This window comes from Oenanthe melanoleuca, chromosome 17, assembly GCF_029582105.1.
Source record: "Oenanthe melanoleuca isolate GR-GAL-2019-014 chromosome 17, OMel1.0, whole genome shotgun sequence".
Lineage (NCBI taxonomy): Eukaryota > Metazoa > Chordata > Aves > Passeriformes > Muscicapidae > Oenanthe > Oenanthe melanoleuca.
The window spans coordinates 4,717,209-4,735,822 of NC_079350.1; the positions used below are offsets into that span (position 1 = coordinate 4,717,209).

The following is an 18,614-nucleotide window of genomic DNA, read 5'->3' on the forward strand; positions in this document are numbered from 1 at the left end:
CTTCATCCAGGGAAAAAGTCTGGACTTTTACCTTTGATCTTTCATTGTTCAAACCTGTGTAATATTTTTAAAAATCCAGAATCTGAGAGTGACACATTGTGAGAAATGAAGGAATGACCAGATAATTTCTGCTTGCAAGGCCTGATAGGAAACTCTCAGTATCCACTGCCAGCATTCCTTGTGATAAATGAGTGCTGATGTATTATCCTGTATCCTTTGTGTTCTTGCCTTTAGGTTCTCATTTCAGTGATGGAAGACAAAGTGCCAGCACATGAAATAATTCCACACAAGCCTGGCTGGAGCCTGTCAGTCTGCATCAAGCTGCCTAAACTTCTGTGGCCTCTAAATTGTTGAATTCTTTTGCTGATTGTTGTATTCAGTGTTTGGTATTAAAATCAAATTTGCTCTAGGAGTGGCAAAAAATACCCTACAGTTTTGATGTGTTTTAAGTCAGAATGTAATATCTGTGTCCAAAATAGCCCTGTAAAGCTAAGCTCCCCTGAAGCCAAAACCCAGGCTTTTCTACTTCCCTATTTTACATGCAGAACCTGCTTTCATTTTGGCTTTTGCATTTTGACAGTTGCTCAGCAAAGATGATGCCTTTGCTCATGACAGATTTGTGTGTGCCATGTAGACAGGTCTTGAAAAGAGCTGAGAGCCCACTTCTTGTGAGCCCTGGAGAAGGATGGTTTGAGGGCGGTGGCTGATGGAAGAAAACAGATATTTTGGAAGAAAATACATTGAGTAATAATGTAGATTATAGTAGCCTGCTTTAAAATCCCACAGTAAGAAGCTGAGTTAATTGAAAGGAGTGCTACAAGGAGGAGTACTTGGCATTTAAAGTAATAGTTGCATGTTTGGTTGTTTGTTTTTTTTTTTAATTTGAAATTTGGCTTCAAAACAGTTTCTATGTTGATGCTTCCATGATCTTTTCTAGTTTGAAAGTTGCTCTTCATTTAGACAAAAGGTTCCTTCTTCAACAATGATTTTACAGCATAGTAGATGATAAAGAAATTTAATGCCTTCTAATCTTAGGTATTCCTAAGGAAGGAAATGGATTTCTTGATATGACAGAGCAATGGTGGATCTTGTATCCCTCTTGTAAAATGAACTTGTGGACAGAAAATGCCAGGTAGAACTATTTTAACATGTGATTATGCTTCTAAAATGAAAATTTATTTTCAGAGCAAAGATAGCAAATTTAACACCACAGACAGAAAATCAATTACAATTTCTGCTAGTACAACTAAAATATTATCTGCTGGTACTAATTTCTTTTTGTTGTTCCACAATTGCTGTCTTCTCTCAGTTTTTTATTAAGTCATCGATAGGGATAAAGATTCTGATATTGAAGCCTGAGTGTTGGAATATCCTTCTTTCTGTCCTGCTCTTTTGCATCTCTCAGCAGTGCTATGACTGAATCATCTATTTCTGTGTTTATGTATTAAAGCCAGTTAATTTTTGGTGTTTTAGGCATCACCCTCCACCAAAAAGCATTTAATGCCAGTGAACAGTTTGCTTTTGCATTAGTTGCTTTGTTAAAGTTTCAGTAAATAATACTGGTTCTTAAAAGTCTGCATTTTTCAAATCTCTCAAATACCTTCTGCTGAAATTCTCAAGATATCTTAAAATGCTGGTGGGAAGAAGGTACACAGAGAACTTGGTTATTGGATGGTCCTTAGATTTCAGGTTGTTTCAAATATTTCTTTATTTGTTAACTTGCTCTGGTTTGTTTTGGAGAATTTCAAGGATGAAGTTGTTTTCTCTCACATAAGATTTCTCCCCAGTTGACTCCTGTTGTTTTCAGATCCTAAATAAATAGTTCATTGCCATCTCCTGAGTGTGAAGGAGAGAATGTACTGAGAAGAGTTCAGCTCTGAGTGAGCAGAGCCTCTCCAGGTGTCAGGGAGCACTAACTGCTGTAATACTGGGTAATGTTTGCACACACATATACTTGGTTTGTTGTTTTTTTTAAACCCTTGAAAAGAACAAAATGAGAGATTTGTTTTGTTTCCCATGTTTGTTTGTTTTTTTGCTGTTGCTGACTTCTCACCACTTGACTCAGCTGGTGGGATGGGGTGCAGGACACCAGTCAGAGCAGGGAAGTTCTCAGTGTGGATGTAATTTAATTTGTTTTGTTCTCAGTTAAGATTTCTTTTCCAGCTTTCCCATCATTCTTTTCAGAGTTGTTGTGCAATGTTTGTCTCATTGTGTCTTTTGCCAAATTGCCAAAGGAGGCAAATATTTTGTCTCCTTTTTAAAAATGCCTATGAAGTGCTCTTAAGAATGTGCCATTAGATGAATACCAGTGTAGTTTATGTTTTGAATCTACAGGAAACTTGATGATTGCAATTAGGCAAAAAAGTGAAAATAATTAAATGGTGAAAGAAAAATTGAATACAGAAATACATGTCTGTGCACTGAGTAGTGAATGCAAAGTGAGCATGGGTGGGGAGCTCCCTTAAAACATCTGCAAATTCACTGATGTTTGGGAGTGTAACTGCAGGAAGATCTTTGGAGGCAGCTGGGTAATATTTTATCTGTTTCTGTAGGGCATCACTTTCTACTGATTGACTCACAGTAGCTATGTGGGAGCTAATTAATCATATAATTTGCTGTCATGTTACTGGGTGAACCTGTATCCTGGTAGCAGCATGAATTTGAGATAATGGTTTCCTAATGATTGAAACAGCCCTAATAGCCCTGGCCCTCGTGCTTGACTTCAACGTTCCTCTGGTGGCTTTTAGAAAAATCTTTGATATGAGGTTACCCTTAATGAACATTCTGTCTGCTAATACAGGTAGTTTGCAGCTGTGTGGATCAATACAGCTGAGCCCCTTTCTCCTATTTACCCACTATGTTTTTAATTAAAGCAGCATATTAACAATAATGCATTGATATATAATGTACATGTATTCATTATCAATCTGTTCTGCAGGTTTTACTCTGTGATGAAAAAAAATTTGGTTGCTTTGTTGGGTTTTTCTAATTTTTAATTGGGTATAGGTTTTCAGACCTTTTCCTAGGAAATTCTAGAGCTCTGTATTGGGTGGAATACTTCAGCAGGTTTACTCAGAGTTTTTAATTAGAAAATTATTGAACTCTTTCACAAGAAACCTTTAAGCTTGGACACCATAACTGTGTAAACAGCTATATCAAGAAAAGGAAAAATATGTACAGGGAGTTTAAAACACAAAGAAAACAAAAGTAACCTTGCCTTAAAAGACACTGTCATTTATCTCCATATTTAAAATTTTGTGTATGTGCAGGGAATGTCTTTAGTCAGTGTAAAAATCTAATTAAATCTTCTCATGGCAGTGATTCAGAGCTGACCCTCTCTTCATTGGAGCATCTTATTAGAATAATAAACCACTCCCTGCTGAGAGCCACTGGCATTGACAGACAGGCCAGACACTGGGGCTGCTGATCAGAAAGGGTTCAGCAGGCTCCTGTTGTCTGCAGGGTTTGCAAGAAATGTTTTATTGGCCCTTCCCTGGGAGCACTTTGGAGATGTTTGGCAGAATACAAACCTGGCTTTTGACCAAGTACAGACCCAGGGACAGGTGGATTATTTCATACCAAGTCACATTACAGTGGACAGGCTTTTTTTGTTGTTGTTTTTAAATAAAGGACTGTGACTGCATAGACTGTCCTTTTTTGTTATTTTTTTTTTTAATCTGTATCTATTTGCTATTAGAAATTATCTGACAACTTGGAATTTCTTTACTGTGAATACCCAACCTGACATGCCTTAAAAGAATTTTCTCTTCACAGGTTTTGAGCTTGCTATTCATGAAGAGGATGGGGAAATGTATTAAGGAACTAAGCTAGGAAGTGTTAATGATCATATTTGTGCTTACCTTGGGAGATCTTCATTCCCTGGATTTCACTTGGACACTTTTCTCTCTTAGTCTCCCTACATAACCAGAACAATATTATTTTTCAGTAGGCTGAGCTTTTCTCCCAGATTGCACCAGACATGGTAGTTTTGCAGGGCTTATTCTACTTTAGATATATTTGGCATTAATGCTAACTCTAGATTTTATTTTTTGGGGAAGCTCTGCAGGTGATGTCAAGTGATGCAGGTACAGGACTACACTGCTGAATTTCTGTAATTCTGGAACTTAGCTTCAATCCGGCTCTCAGCCCCATGAAAGACTTTAAACTCACAGCCTCCAACATTTCAGAAGCCACAGTGAACTTAAAACCTGCGTGATCTCTGTTGGGGCTGCACATGATCCTTGTGTGAGTGGAAATAACAAATGAGAGGGAATCTGATTACAGGAGTGGGGAAATGGCCAGAAAGGTGCAGTGAATTTCTGCTGTCACTTTGCTGCCCTGCCTGGACTGTGCTCACCAAGCCCAGGAGTTACAGCCATGATGAGCCCTTTTCCTTTAACCAACTTTCTTGTTCAAGGAGTTTTTCTCAGAGAGTTCCCCCAAGGGAATTCGCCCTCCTCCCCCACGGTGACTTTCAGCGGAAGCCACGCAATTAATTTCCATAAGCCCTATAAAAAAATCTCAACCTAAGGAACAGCTTGTCATGCTGGAGGAAGAAGTGATGAAAGCATATTTTTTATAAAATAGTGTTTTGAAGGGCTTCTCTCTCCTAGATGTTTGTACTGGGAGAGTCTTGAGTTTCTAAATGCTTAATTGTACTTGTTATCTCCAGTTTTTCTACTGAAGTGTGAAGATGACCTTGAAGGATTCTTTTGATAAACCTCTGAGTTGCAAGATAGATTTTTATCTCTGTAGTATCACAGGCAGATCGAAGTACTTGGTCAGAACATAATTCTGAAGAGCTAAAAGCCAGGACTAATTATGAAATTCCCTCAAGAAAGCTTAAAGTAAGTGATCACAAAAGTTGAAATGGGTAAGAGCTTGTGTAATAAATTGCAGTGGGCTGTACAACATTTATATCTCATCTTCTCTGCTTTTTTTTCTTCACCTTTGCTTCCCTCTTAATTACAGAAGAACAAATTGATCTTAAGGATCCTTAAAGGCTGATATCAAGTATCCTAAGTACCCTTAGAACTAGTGATATTAAGACTTGCCTGTTTCTACCACAATTTATAATTTTCACAGCGCTCTAGATCTTGAAGTGGTTGATTTTTTTGGAGTGGCTGTTTGAAGTCTATTGATGAGGCCTAAAATTTGAGACTTCACTTGCTAATTCTGTGTAGTTTTAGTCCTGTGTATGAAATGGTCTGCTCTGCTCTCCTGTTTTGGTATATTAGCTATTCTCCAGAGGTTAGATCCCTAATCCTCCCTTCCTGCCAGCCTCTGGAATTTGTGATGCCTTCACTAAATTCTGGGAGTTGATGTGCCTAAGAGAAGTGATCACTAAGATCTCTTCCTGCCAGCAGTGCCTGTCATGGTCAAGCCCAGCGTGTGAAAAGGTCTAACTGGGCACAGCATCCTGTGATTCCTGTTCATCAGTCACTGCACCCAAAGGCAAAATCTCACTGCTTCCATAAGTATAGAATAAGTAATAGGTATCATGCATCATCTGTTGCTGTTCATAAAAGGAGGTAAGTACTGTAATTTCTGCTCTGTTGAGGGAGAAATAAAGCACAAAGAAAGAGAGTGAGAAGGCTTTGCTGTTGCAGTAAATCTTCAATAGCAGAGTTGAAATAACACATTATAAAATACTGAATTCTACCTTGAGAGGGCTGGACTAGTTTCAGTGACAGTGTGGAGTAATTCATGGTGCCAGGGTCCCGTCAGGTGGTCAGAGGAGACAGGAGACAGCCCCACTCCCTTCCTGGGAGCAGCTGGGCAAGAAAGCATCCCAGCCCATCACATTTCCTGGAAACAGGACTGCAGTTGGTGCCTTCCTCTGAGACCTTTGTCAAAGCACTGTGTGGTGTTTGCTGAGATCAGCATCAGCTGAGCCCCATCCCTCACTGCAGGACTGTGGGAGTGCAGCAGAGGGGGGTTCACCTCCCACACTGACCAACAGCCCCAGAGAGGCTGGGGGCATTATCCAGCCTTGGAACCCCACGGGGCACAGCTCTGTGTGTGTGCAAACACTGCTTTTCCTTTTTAAAGGCTTGGAATTCTGGCACAGCTCTGCTGTATGGAAATGTGTGCACATGAAAATTAAGGCTGACGTGTGGGGCACAAATTGCTTGAAAAGTTAGGAGTAATTCAAGAACCATCTTTGTAGATAAACACTAATGTAGTAATTCTGATTCTTACCCAGGCTCCTGAAAATTACTCCTGTTAGCATTTATTTTTAATAATAACTATTATTATTGCTGTGGTGCAACACTGTGTTTCATGAAGAGGAAATATAAACAATGCATTTGTGCTGTGGAGTTTTGGTTCTGAAATTATTTTACCACTGATGCTGAATAGTTAAGGGAGGACTGGTTTTCCTCCCAAGGTGTGTATAAAGGAGTTAATGTTTTCTTTTTCATGAAGCACAGACCAGTGCAGGCTCAGGCAGGATCCTGGTGATGACTGTAAAGTAGATACATGCTTGTTTTGTTAACCAGTTTTCACACATTCTAATATCCATATTCCTCTCATGATTACTGCTGTGAATTAAAGGCATTTTGAAAAGCATTCCACATAAGTACAAAGAAAGCTATTTTGATACTACTATAAAACAGCCCTGGGAATTGGACTGCAGGGTCTCTATTTGTAACTTTAAGTTTTCCTGATTAAAGTTAGGCTTTTTAAGGTGGTGCACTGGAATTCAGCATTGTGAACAGATGCCTTTTTGCTGTCTTAAAAAACAAAGTGTGCACTGACAACGTGTGTTTTCAGAGTGTGTTACAGAGCTGTTTGTTCATATTTGATGTAGATGTGCAGATGTCCAGAGACTGTTTGATTCTGCAGCAGGTTTGCATTCCAGAAGCTTTCAGCAGAAGCTGTTCATTTGTGCCATCACTGTCAGCTCAGACCTTTGAGGACATTCCAGGCAGGTCTGCACCACGTCACTTGGCAGGGGACTCACGGTGGCACTGAAGAATTCTGAATTGTGTTTGCTGTATAAACAATGCTGCTGAAGTAACAACATTTTACCATAAACCAATATTTTATTGTTGTAATGGAATGACCCCAGTGTGCAGCACTCCTGGCCCATGATGTGTAGTGCCAGCAGGAATTGTACTGGCACACTGTGTGTGCAGCCACACAGGGAGTTGAATCATGAAACTGGTGTAGAATTAAACTAATACTTCTTTTTTTTTTCCAAGCCAGCTCAGTTGTGAGCTCCAGCACAGCACAGCTGAGGGGGCTGAATGCTGTGCAGGAGGGGATGTGTCAGTGCCTTATGTCACTATTGCTGCTAAAGCCTGAAAATTGTTGAATCACAGCCTCAGGTTTCTAAATGTCTTTATAAACCCAACCCTTAAACACTCTGTCTTGGCTTCTGGAGAGCTGTCCAAATGATTCCACATGTGTCCTTAAGTGCTGTACCAGGTTTGGCCTTTTGTCAGTGAGAAGTGCAGATGGTGAGTGTTTGATACAGCTCTGTGTGCATATGCTTTTACAGCAGACCACCCTGTGTTTATATGTAAACACTGCTAGACTATTTAGGCACATAACTTAATCTTTTGCATCTACTCAGTAATAAAGCATAATTCCTCTATGACCAAAATAACATCCACAACAAAGTTGAAAACAAGCAGATTTGTAAGAATCAAAGGCAGTCTGCCTTCTCTCAGGTTTGGATTTTTCAGTGCTTCCACTCCTCTGAAGGTGGAGTGGAGTGGAGCTGGGCAAAAAATTTATAAATTTGTTCCTTAGGACCTTTGTTCAAGGTGTCTTTGCAAATCAATTCCTTGCAGCTCACACATCCTGACTTCTTCCCACACCTGTGGATTCTCCAGTGCTGAAACTCCCTCCTGCTCATTCTGTGCTTTAGCCCCGAGACTGGAGAACTGTGCACAACTCAGATTTGCTCCTTCTGCCCTCACCTAATTAGAAGTCAGTTAGTTATTTGAAGGAGCATTTTTCCTTTCTGATGTGTCATGAATAAAGATACTACAGCAGAACAGAGGCATTGCAGGAGTAGCAGAGACCAAGCAGTGTTTAGAGGAGAAGGGAAGAGAAAGATGAGCCAAGAGGATCCTGGCTGGAATCTTCCACCACGAGAAACTTGGAATTTGAGTGAGAAGAGAGAGGAAACTGCTTCAGCAGTTTGTTCAGAAAGGACAAGAGGATGGTGTTAACAAGTGTATGAGCAAACAGCCTGGCAAGGAAACTCAGCTGGAGGAGAAGCTGCTCAAAACAAGAGCCAGGAAACCGTGAGCGTTTTACAGAGGTTCTGCAGAAGTGAAAAGCAAGAGCCTGTGTTAACAATAATAATAAAAAAAGCCCAGCAGAACCTGTGGAATTTGGGAGAGGAGGCAGAGACTTCCAGGATTGTTGTACAGATGTCAGGGATGGTGCCAGCTGTCTAATTTAGTCCTGAGACACGAAGTCGCTTTCTCAGCGTGAGCAGTGTTGAATTTCTTTTCACACTCTTCATTGCCTATCCAAGCAGGAAGTGTCATCTCACCAAAGCTGGCAGAGGTCACTGTTTTAATAACTATTGTTAATTGATGCATCTGAAAAGCCTTCTATCAACTCAGATTTGCTACCTGCAGAGACTTGCCTAGCAGGTAGCTGAATCAAATTAAAACTTAAATTCCGTGGTGAATAAATCACACTAGAACTGTGATTACCCTGTATGTGTTAAAATATACTATTTCTTTAATTCAGCTGCCTGAAAACTATTAAATCTCTTTATAAGTCTATAATATTTTAAATTCTGCTGCTGTTAAAATCTTTATTGAGTCTTGGTTCTGCCAAAAATAGCTGTTCCATGGGTCTTGGAATGAGTGCAGGCAAATGCTGTCCTCCAGTGCCTCCATCAACCACCCCAACATGTGCAGCAGGGCGAGCTCATGCTTCTGAAATATCACACATGTGAAAAGAAATTATTAACTGGGTTGAAAATACTAACTGAAAGCCAAAAAAAAAAAAAAAAATTAAATCTGTCAGCAAGTAAATACTGTGCTGGTAAGTGAGAGGATGTGTGGAGAGTTTCCCCTGTTGCTCTCCAGAATATCATGAATCCAGATTCGACAGAATTGTAGAGTTTATTTTTGTCTTATGTGTGGTATTTTCTGCTAAGTGTATAGGAAAGATTAACTTCTTTCATGTTACAAATGTGTATTTTTACCCCTTTTTTTTCTCCATCTTCCCAAGATCACTTAGCAAAATTTTCTTTCTTCCAAAAGGAAATTGATACATATATTTCTAATTTTTAAGCTGTTGTATTGGGTGTAAAAAATGAACAGCACACAAGTGAAACACTGTGTGGGATAAATGCTATTTAAGTCTTGTCTAAGCTGTTAAACATCACACTAACACTGGATTGCTGGATCTAATCCAGCAAAAATAAAAAAAAATTAAAAAGAGAGGTCACATTAGAGAGCGAAGCCATCTGTCCAGTGTGGAATTGAAAGGCATTTATAATGAATTACTTTCCTATATTGCTGTCTTTTGGGGGGCCTTTATGTGAATCAAAGAGATAGTACAAGACTATTTATCTACAAAAATGGTCCCTGAATTATTTCTACATTGTCAACCTGATGTTTTAGCATGAAACTTCTCAGTGAGTGTTTTGCATAGATAATTAGGCCTTTCTAAACACTGTTTTCTAACTGGCTTCAAATGTGTCTTCTGCATGTCCCAGGCATTGTTTCTCTAATAGGGACTAAAGGATTTATGTGTACACTTACTGGCAAAATGGCAGAGGTTTTTCAAGTAAAATATTACTTTATCTTAGTGTTAATTTTTCTGCATGTTCATAACAACACTTCATTTGAAGTGTAATATTTTGAATTAATTTTAGTCATTGCTGATGTTCATGAAGTAGATTTGTTTTGACTTTTGTAGTATTAATCTGGCATGTTTGTGGAAAAAATAATTCTTCTGCATTAAAATAAAAATACTGATTTATAGTGTTGACAGCCTTTGAGAGCATCTGATGGACTGGCTGGCTCTGCACATTCAGATGCATGAATGATAATATTAACATGTTTTAAGTAAAGGTTTTGTGTCTAAAATACAATTTTAACACCTCCTGAAAAATCATGAACCTGTGTCATGAGGGAAAGAAGTCGAAAAATGGGAGGGGGAAGTTGGTACAAACCTGCTGTTGAAGATATTTTTAAAATCTCTCCCCAGACCAGTAAAATTATTTTGGAGAAATTGTTTTAGTGCTTGATAAGGTTTAATGAGGTGAAGACCTGTTGGTTGAGTCTGTTGTTCTTTTCTGAGTAGGATTTTCAGGGATCTGGATTAGGAGGTACCTGTGGATCTGGATTAGGTGTTGATGGAGTTACTTAAAGCCTTTTTAAATAGAATGGGACTAACTCAGGGTGTTGCAATGAGTTGTTAAATGTTTTTTGAGACTTAGGATAGTTCATAATATGAAATTCTGTCTATAAAGAGTTAAAACTTCATGCTGTAAAATGGGAATTATTTGGTACAGTCTTTTGCAATCTGACTTCAGACCTTTTTAAACCAACTTTACATCCCAGGGAAGGGATGAGGAGTTTGTCTAGACACCCTTCAGCCTTTTGTAAGTGGAACAATGCCTGTTCTAGGACATGAAATATCAGCTTGTATTACATTCTGAGCATTCCATGAATTTCTTTTCCTTAAAATGAAAATAGGCCAAATGTCTGAACAAATCTATTGCCATTTGCTTTTCTCCACTTTGCATTATTTCATCTGGGTTTGTAAATGCTCGTTCCAACCATCATCTTTTTGAATGTAGGAGAAAACTGAGATGTGCAAAGGACGTCAGAAGTGCTTGTTGGCAAAGTAAAATTAGACTTTTCTCCATCCTCAAGTGCTTTGCTTCTCTCAGACTGGGCAAGAGGTTCTGTAACATAAATAGGAAATATCATATTTTTGAGCTAAAACTGGACAGAGATGTGTAAATTTTGTAAGTGCTTATTTTGGCAGTAAATGTCTGTATTCCAGTTCTACAAAATAAGTTCCAGACAGCAGCTTTTTCTCTGACCCTCTTTCCAGACAGCCTCAGGAGTGTACTTTATCTCTTTTTTATCATGTGTTCCTCAGTTTTCTCTGAAGTCATCACCAGTTACACTTTTACATTCCTTTGCTGCATCTGATTTCTCATGTCCATTCCTTCACAAGATGTTTTACCAGGTGTCCTCTCAGAAGGGCAAATCTATAGAACAATTTTGCCATAGATAAGGTTGTTTGTCATTTTGTATTTGAGGCCACAAATGCAAATGTGGTTAATGCAAATGAGAAGATTTCTGGTTTGCTGTATGTGTGGTTTCATTTAAAGGGAAGATTTCACAACCCTGTGAATTTCCTGAATTTCCTCACACTGCTCACATGGTACAAGGTGACAGTTGGGTTTGAGTCAGATTTTAAGCCTCATGGTCAAGACAAGTTTTACCTTTAAAAATAATCATATTTAAGAAAGACCTCAAAGAATTGATTACTTCCAACCAGCCTGGATCCCATTTTCAAAGGATGAGTGTAAATGTCCACTGGGATTTTCAGAAGGACGTAAACAGATTAAGTGCCCTCATCCAGCTGTTGTCTACATGATTTAAAATTACTTGAATTTCCGTTCCTTAATGCATTGACTATGCCAGTGTCTTGTTTTCTGCAACTTCTTATTTTGTTTGTTTTAACTTCTTGTTGCCTAAAGCTTGGCAAATTGGAAAACTTCATTTATACAAAAATCTGCATCACGACATGTTCAGAACCACAGAATCTCTCCTTGCCTGTACCACAGCCAGTCATCCCTGGTCCCCCACAAGCAAGAGATTAATTTATTTGCAGAGCCTGGAGTAATGGCATTTATAAACCAGTATAAACTCTCCTGCTGTGTGAAATCAGTCTGGGGTTCAGCAGTGTTTGAAATGAGCTGGGTTGGTGCTGTCCATGTGTGGTTTATTCCTCCTGGAGCAGTGGCTGATGTGCCTCCTCCTTCCCAGTGCTGAGGAAGTTCTTGGCTTCTGGATGTTTTTGGCTTTGCTTGTCAGCAGCAAGTGTTAATGAGTCACTGCAGTGAATGGGGGAACTTTCTTCTGCACAGTGACAAGTGTGGATTAATGTTTTTGTGCAAAATTGAGATAACTCTTTTCATTCCTTGGTTACTTTTAAAAGCTGACTTTACCAGCTGAGGAGGTGTAGCTTTCCTGATTTGATTTGATTTTCTCTGATTGTTTTAATGCTTTGCAAAGTAGCAATTGGAGCACAGCACCCTATTGTTGTTCAGGAGGTTTTAGCACTAACATTAGAACTGAATTACTTTGAAGAGCAAGAATTCAACTTTTTTTTGCCTTTGTTTAAGCAGATTAAAGGGAAATAATTAGTTTGGGTTTTTTTCTTTTTTTGAGCTTCCCTGTTAATCTAACTCAGGCAACCAATTTTCCCAAAGTCTTTTTTTGAAAGCAGTTTTATTTACAAATTCATTCATGGATCTGATCAAGTTGCAGAGTGTGTAAATGGGGACAGATCAGTGCACAGATGATACAAACTGTCCTGGAAATTCTGCTAAAGCAAATATTTGGATTTTAATGTGTCCAGAGGTGTGGCTGAAGTGGCATGTCCATGGCTTGGGGAAACAAGGTCTCTGTAAGGCTGTTTTTGTGTTAATGGAGGTCAGCTCTTAATTTGATCCCAGGGAACAGGACAAGGGTGTGCCAGCTCACCTTGGTCTGCAGAAACAGGGATTACACCCAGCAGAAAGGATGTTGTTTTATCTTTATTTTTGATTGCTCCAGAGAAACATCTGGAATTTACCAGCCAATTTCAGAGTCACCAACGCATGAAATAAATTGGAAAGATTCAGAGGCAAAAAAACAAAACACCCCTAAGAATCGTCCAAAGACTTTGATAAAACCTTTATCTGTTAAGTTTATCAAAGAGAGAATAAGGACATGACAGCCTGTGAATTCCTACACTGGAAGAGTAATTTTAATTGTATGTCCTTCAACCTTCCTGAGGAGAAAGTACAGAAATACAGTGGCAGGAGTTTGAGGCTGAGAGATTTGGAATAAAATTTAAGTGGGTGCATGTTTTTGAGGGCAGAGTAATTGATTTTCAAAGCAGCTTGCAGAGGGCATTACTTTATTTCCTATTATCAATAACTTTTTAAATTATTGCTTGCATGTAGTTTTGAAAGATACACAGGTTTCAGAGAGAAATTGATTCAGGAAAGTCCCATGAACTGGGTTAAAAAGGATAAAATTAAAAGGATGATTTCTAAAAAAGATAAATATTTTTTAAAAGCATAATTTTGATAATCTGAGTGTGTGAGAGAGCCCCAGAGCTAATGCTGCTGCTTGGTTTGGTTGCAGATACGTTGATGATGTGATCAGTCGCATTGACAGGATGTTCCCTGAAATGTCCATCCAGCTCTCCCGGCCAAATGGAACCTCTGCAATGCTTCTGGTGAGTTGGATCATTTCATCCCTTGAGTTGATTTTCTCCAGAGGTTGAATTACTGTCCCAAAAATGCTGGTTATTAAAGAATTTTTTTCCCCAGAAACATATTATTCTTCATTTGCCACAGCAATGCAGCATCTTTCTTGCTCTTAGGCAAATAAGTGATAAAAATAATTTCCCCTTTAAACAGAAGATCTGTTGCTTTATTGTTAAATGTGATTGTAGAAATATGAGCACAAACTCAAATACTCACTGTGGTTTTCAGCAGACTTGGCAATGAGTGTATCTTAATCATGATAATTAAGAAGGAAGAGAATGTTGTGAAGAAGAAAAGAAGAAGGAAGCCAATATGATTTAAATTTGTTCACATTGCTCTTGGGTCAGTGAATTTCTGTTATAGGCTGAAGTTAAGAATTTGCCTTTGAAGTAAATGAGCAGTAAAGGCTGGATTTGAGATAAACAAGTCCAACACATTCAACTTATTTCTGCCTGACCAAGCAAGATTTCATTGCAGAGGAACCTATTGTTCACATCCATTTTTACAGGCAGCTGTTGTGCTTACAGCAAAAGAAGTTTTCAAAGCTCTAAGACAGCAAAGTGGAAGAAGAGTCCATGGTGTGGCAGCTGGATACAGATTTCCTTCTAGGGAAAGGCAGAAGTCACATATTTTGCCAAATTTTAAATAAAAGTAGAAAATACACCACATACACAGATGAAGAACTGAGGCCAGTTCAGCCTTTTCCATCTCATATTTCTCATGGAAATTTCCCAATCAACTATTGCTGTGATTATTTCAAATTTTTAAGTATTTTAGTTGTATTTAGTTTGAATTAATCAACTGTCTAACATGTCATTATTAACTTTCTTTGAACAGCCACAAATTCACAAGAGATTAACTGAGTCAGAGGTTAAAATAAACAGCTGGCATTAAAACATTTAATCTGCAATTGTTGGATTCACCAAGTGGAACAATATATTCCAGAAAAGAATGGAATTCATCAGTGCAGTCTTAAGAAGTTATAATTCTCAGAAGTTTTTGCATTTCCTCTTAAGCTGACTGTTTTATCTGTTTTGCTGTGGAAAAATGTCTGGTTTTGCTTCCTTGCTTTGAAACACTTTCCATTCTCTTGGAGCCCTTCTTTGCATACTGAAGTACCTTCCACTTTTGGTGGCTGTTTGAGGTGCTCAGGAAATAGATGATGTTTTTCAAGACTCAGGCACAAATAGGAAATAAGGTAAATTATCTTGGATGTGACTGCCAAGGAACAAGGTTGGTGGTGACTAAAGGAAATGCCTCTCCCCAGCAGCAGTAACAGAGTGAATTCCATGTGGCAGTTCCTCTGAATCAAGGACATTTTTGTTCCTACAAGATCCCAGCCCCATGTTGAACCAGTGGTGTGCATATTTTCCTTGGATCAGAGATCAAAAAGATTGTTTTTCAAGTATTTTTGTGTGTGATTGTGTGATGGGTTTATAATTTTTTCTTTTAGCCAGGTTTTCCCTCTTCCCCATCTGTCTCAGTTGGTGTTGCCAATATGGCACTTTCCATCTGGCCCTGACTGCTACAAAAGCTTTTGCTGTTTTCAGCCACAGATCATTCAGTGAAAAAGGTGCTGCAGGATGGGCAGTGTGAAGAGCACCTCCCCCAGAAGGAGGGAGGTTTCTTCAGCACTTGTGATTTCTCACTCTGAACTTGGCCCAAGTTACATCTGGAGCTGCTCCCCTGCACCAGTGTGGTTTACCTCATTGCCAGATAATGCTCATTTTATTTCAGAATATTTCACAGCCATATTGTTTGCCCAGAGTTAATTAACCAACTCTATAATCTCAACCATGCTCATCCTTGGACTGTTCATAGCACACCTGGTGTCTTAGGAAGGTCCTTGATGTGGAGATCCAGTTTTTATAACATCTTTAAACACAATCATTCCATCCACCAGAGAAAACCCATGCATTCATCTTCAAAGGCACTGGTAAGCACTGTACATATCTTAAAAATGTGTAAATTATTGGAGGGAGATGAGGGAGAAGGGGAAAGGAGGTTTGGGAGACTCTTTGAGACTCAAGAAACATTGGGGCCTGTGCCAAATAAATTATCTTCAGGAAAAAGACCCAAGAGAGAAGGTTGCAGCCCCAGACTGTACAACTTCATGTGCACATGGAAATCTGTTTATGTCCTTCAAGGTGGGACCAGCACCATTAAGATCCATCTGGTGTTCAAGGTGTCTTTTTCTTCAAGAAGAACAAGGAGCTGCTGGAGAGGGTCCTGTGAAGGGCACTGAGAGGATTCAGGGCTGGAGCATCACTCTGATGAGGAGACACTGCAGGAGCTGGGCTGGGTTAGTCCAGTGAAGGGAAGGCTCAGAGGGGATCTTGTGGGAAATAGAAAAGGTACAAGACTCTGAGAAAGCTGTGGGAAAGCAAATCTCAGAGTGAAGAAGTGCAAGAAAGTTGGGGATGCAAGGTCAGGAAATAAGGGAGCTTCCAGCTGTTGTCTCAGTAAACTGTAATGAGGAGCTAGTAATTTTAATTCAACCAAAACCAACAATAGCTATTGCCTTTGCTTTACCAGTCACTGCAGCCAACCAAGATAATCACCTTTAACTGAGCAAAGTTCCAGCTATCAACAGAGGAGAACCACTGCAAAGACATCACTGGAAATTTTTACTCCAAGGGATGAAGAACTCCCCAACTATTTGTCAATATTTTGTTGCACAAACTTTATCTCCAGCTCGACAGGATCTCAGCAATCCATGTAAATATCTCCAGGAGGTGTCCAGTGACAGGAGAAGGAGTAACAGCCATAAACTAAAAGAAACCACAGAAAGTTTCACTTTGGTGTGAGGAAGAACCCTGAGATGAGCTCCCTTGGTTAGGGCATGGTGCCAGTAATGCCAGGTTTGTGGGTTTGATCTCTTTATGGATCATTTACCTGAGAGTTGGACCCAGTGATCCTGCTGGGTCCCTTCCAACTGAGAATATTCTGTGATAAACTTCTTTCCATGGAACAGGTGCTCAGGGAGACATTCCAAACCCACCTGGACCTGTTCCTGTGTCACCTGCTCCAGGTGACCCTGCCCTGGCAGGGGGTGGGATGGGATGATCTCCAGAAGTCCCTTCCAACCCCAACAATTCTGGAATTCTGTAATAATTAGGAGCTGTGTGAGCCTGTTGGTCCAGCTCTGCTGCTGAGTAACCCTCGTGCTCAGCTGGGCTCTCCCTGATCAGAAGCTGCAAACTTCAGTGAGAAGAATGAACTGCTGCCTCCAGACAATGAGGAGGTTTTTTATGTCTAGATTTATACACAGCAATTGTACCTCATTAGTCTGGATTTATGCTACACAGGCCAAACACATAAATAATTGAAACCTTTTCAGAGCTGTGTGAGATCCTCAGCCCATTTTAAAAGCAGTTGATTGTGGCATTTCAAGGTGCTGTTTAATCCCATTCTTCACCAGTGATTTTTCAATTAGTCTTTTAATAGCACTATGTATAAAATAGACTAAACATAGAATTATATCAGCTCTAATAACTGTGTTATGTGAAATTAATTTCCAGCAGCAGCACAGGGAACTGTGGAGTCCTTAAGGTTTTTGTGAGATTTTGTTGGTTAAATGCCAGGAATTGTAAATAGATAAACCTTATCTTGTATATTTGGATAACATTAACAAATTTTTAATGAATGAAAATACCTAGATTTTTTTTCCCTTGAATGATTAGTTGTATTCCTAGATACATTATGTTTCCTACTAAATATAATCAAATTATTTTGTGAATGTTTCACGTACCTTGTTTCCATTATCAAAATTCAGAATATTTTTGGTGTGAAACAAATCCTTTGTACAATTTATTCATTAATTAATAAGAAATATTTTAGAAGACAGTAAATTTTAGCCCTGCTTGTCCATCTGAGAAATATGAGTTCCTTAACATCATTTACCCAGCCATTCCTACTCTGGGAAGAAGCTTATTTTCTTATCTACGTCTGGGAACTACTTTGTCTTTAAATTCTTTTTATCCTCAATATTTGTAAAGAAGTAGTACAGAAATTACAAACACTGGGTAAATATTTTTGCAGATAATTGAACTTTTTTCTGTAATTTCTGTTACTAAAGCATAATGATATATACCTGAAAAACTGAATTGTTTCTGCCAAACTCAGGTCAGAAATCATGATTTTTTTTTTCTTTCCAGGTTATCTTCCAAATTTTTGCTTTTAAATTAATTTTTATAAATTTATACTGCTGCCTAGATTCTTAATAGACCTATCATATAAAAATATGAAGCAGGTTTTTATAGAGTTTTATTCCCTCTCCTTAAAACCAGCCACATTTGCATTTGATCTTTCAGATCTTGTTCCCAGCATTTGCAGCAGTCTGATTGTGTGGCACTGGGTTGTATTAATTGCAAATAGGCCAGACATCTGTTTCCTGGAACTGAAGAATTCCTTGTGTCTCATTGCTGTTTATTAGTGTTTTACATAAAACCATTATTATTTTTGTGGGGGAAAATGGATGCTGAAATTTATTATTTGCCCATTAAGGAAGGCACCAGACTGATTTCTGTGCATGAGACCCTGATGGTGGAGAACTGGGAGGAGTGGGGAGGAATTTGCAAAGTGATTTGAAGTCTGTATTGATGTTGTATTGATTAGAGACAATTCAGTGGTGTTATTTCCAAAGCAATTCCTTATTTCCAAAGTGCTTTGTATCCCTTCTTCCCTGTGGGGTGGTTTATCAGGAGTCAGTGCTCAGCAGTGGGGGATACAAGGCAGGCTCATGGCAGGGATGGAGCTCTGCTGCTCACATTTGGTGGCTTGGGCACCTGATTTTTAGGCTGTAGGATGAATATTCATTTAGGGATTTACTGCCTTGGAGGCAGCAGCTTGGGTTTGGTGTTTGAGGGAATCCTGGGATGTTTCAGGGTCTGCTGTGAGCTGGAGGAATCACTGCTGAGCTCACAGTGGAACTCAGGACTGCAGTGGCTTCACAGTTTGTGCCTTAAGATGGAGAACCAGCATTTAAAAAGCATTAAAATCAACATTTAAAGGGCATTAAGTCAGTGTTTGAGGTGACATGGGCAGGGGAAGAATGTCTTGAATTAACAGAGTACATGAGCATGGGTTGGCAAGTAAATTGGAAAGTATTCTTTGTTGTCTGATGAAGAATGGG

General features: G+C 39.1%; 1 protein-coding gene across 2 annotated transcripts in view; it reads left to right on the forward strand.

Annotated features, from left to right (window-relative positions):
* MED27 (mediator complex subunit 27) overlaps positions 1 to 18,614 on the forward strand; it is an 82,546-nt gene that overhangs the window by 42,465 nt on the left and 21,467 nt on the right. For both annotated transcript variants that reach the window (XM_056505370.1, XM_056505369.1), the window contains exon 4: positions 13,356 to 13,449. In XM_056505370.1, coding sequence (XP_056361345.1) covers positions 13,356 to 13,449 — 94 coding nt within the window. The remainder of the gene's footprint in view (positions 1 to 13,355; positions 13,450 to 18,614) is intronic.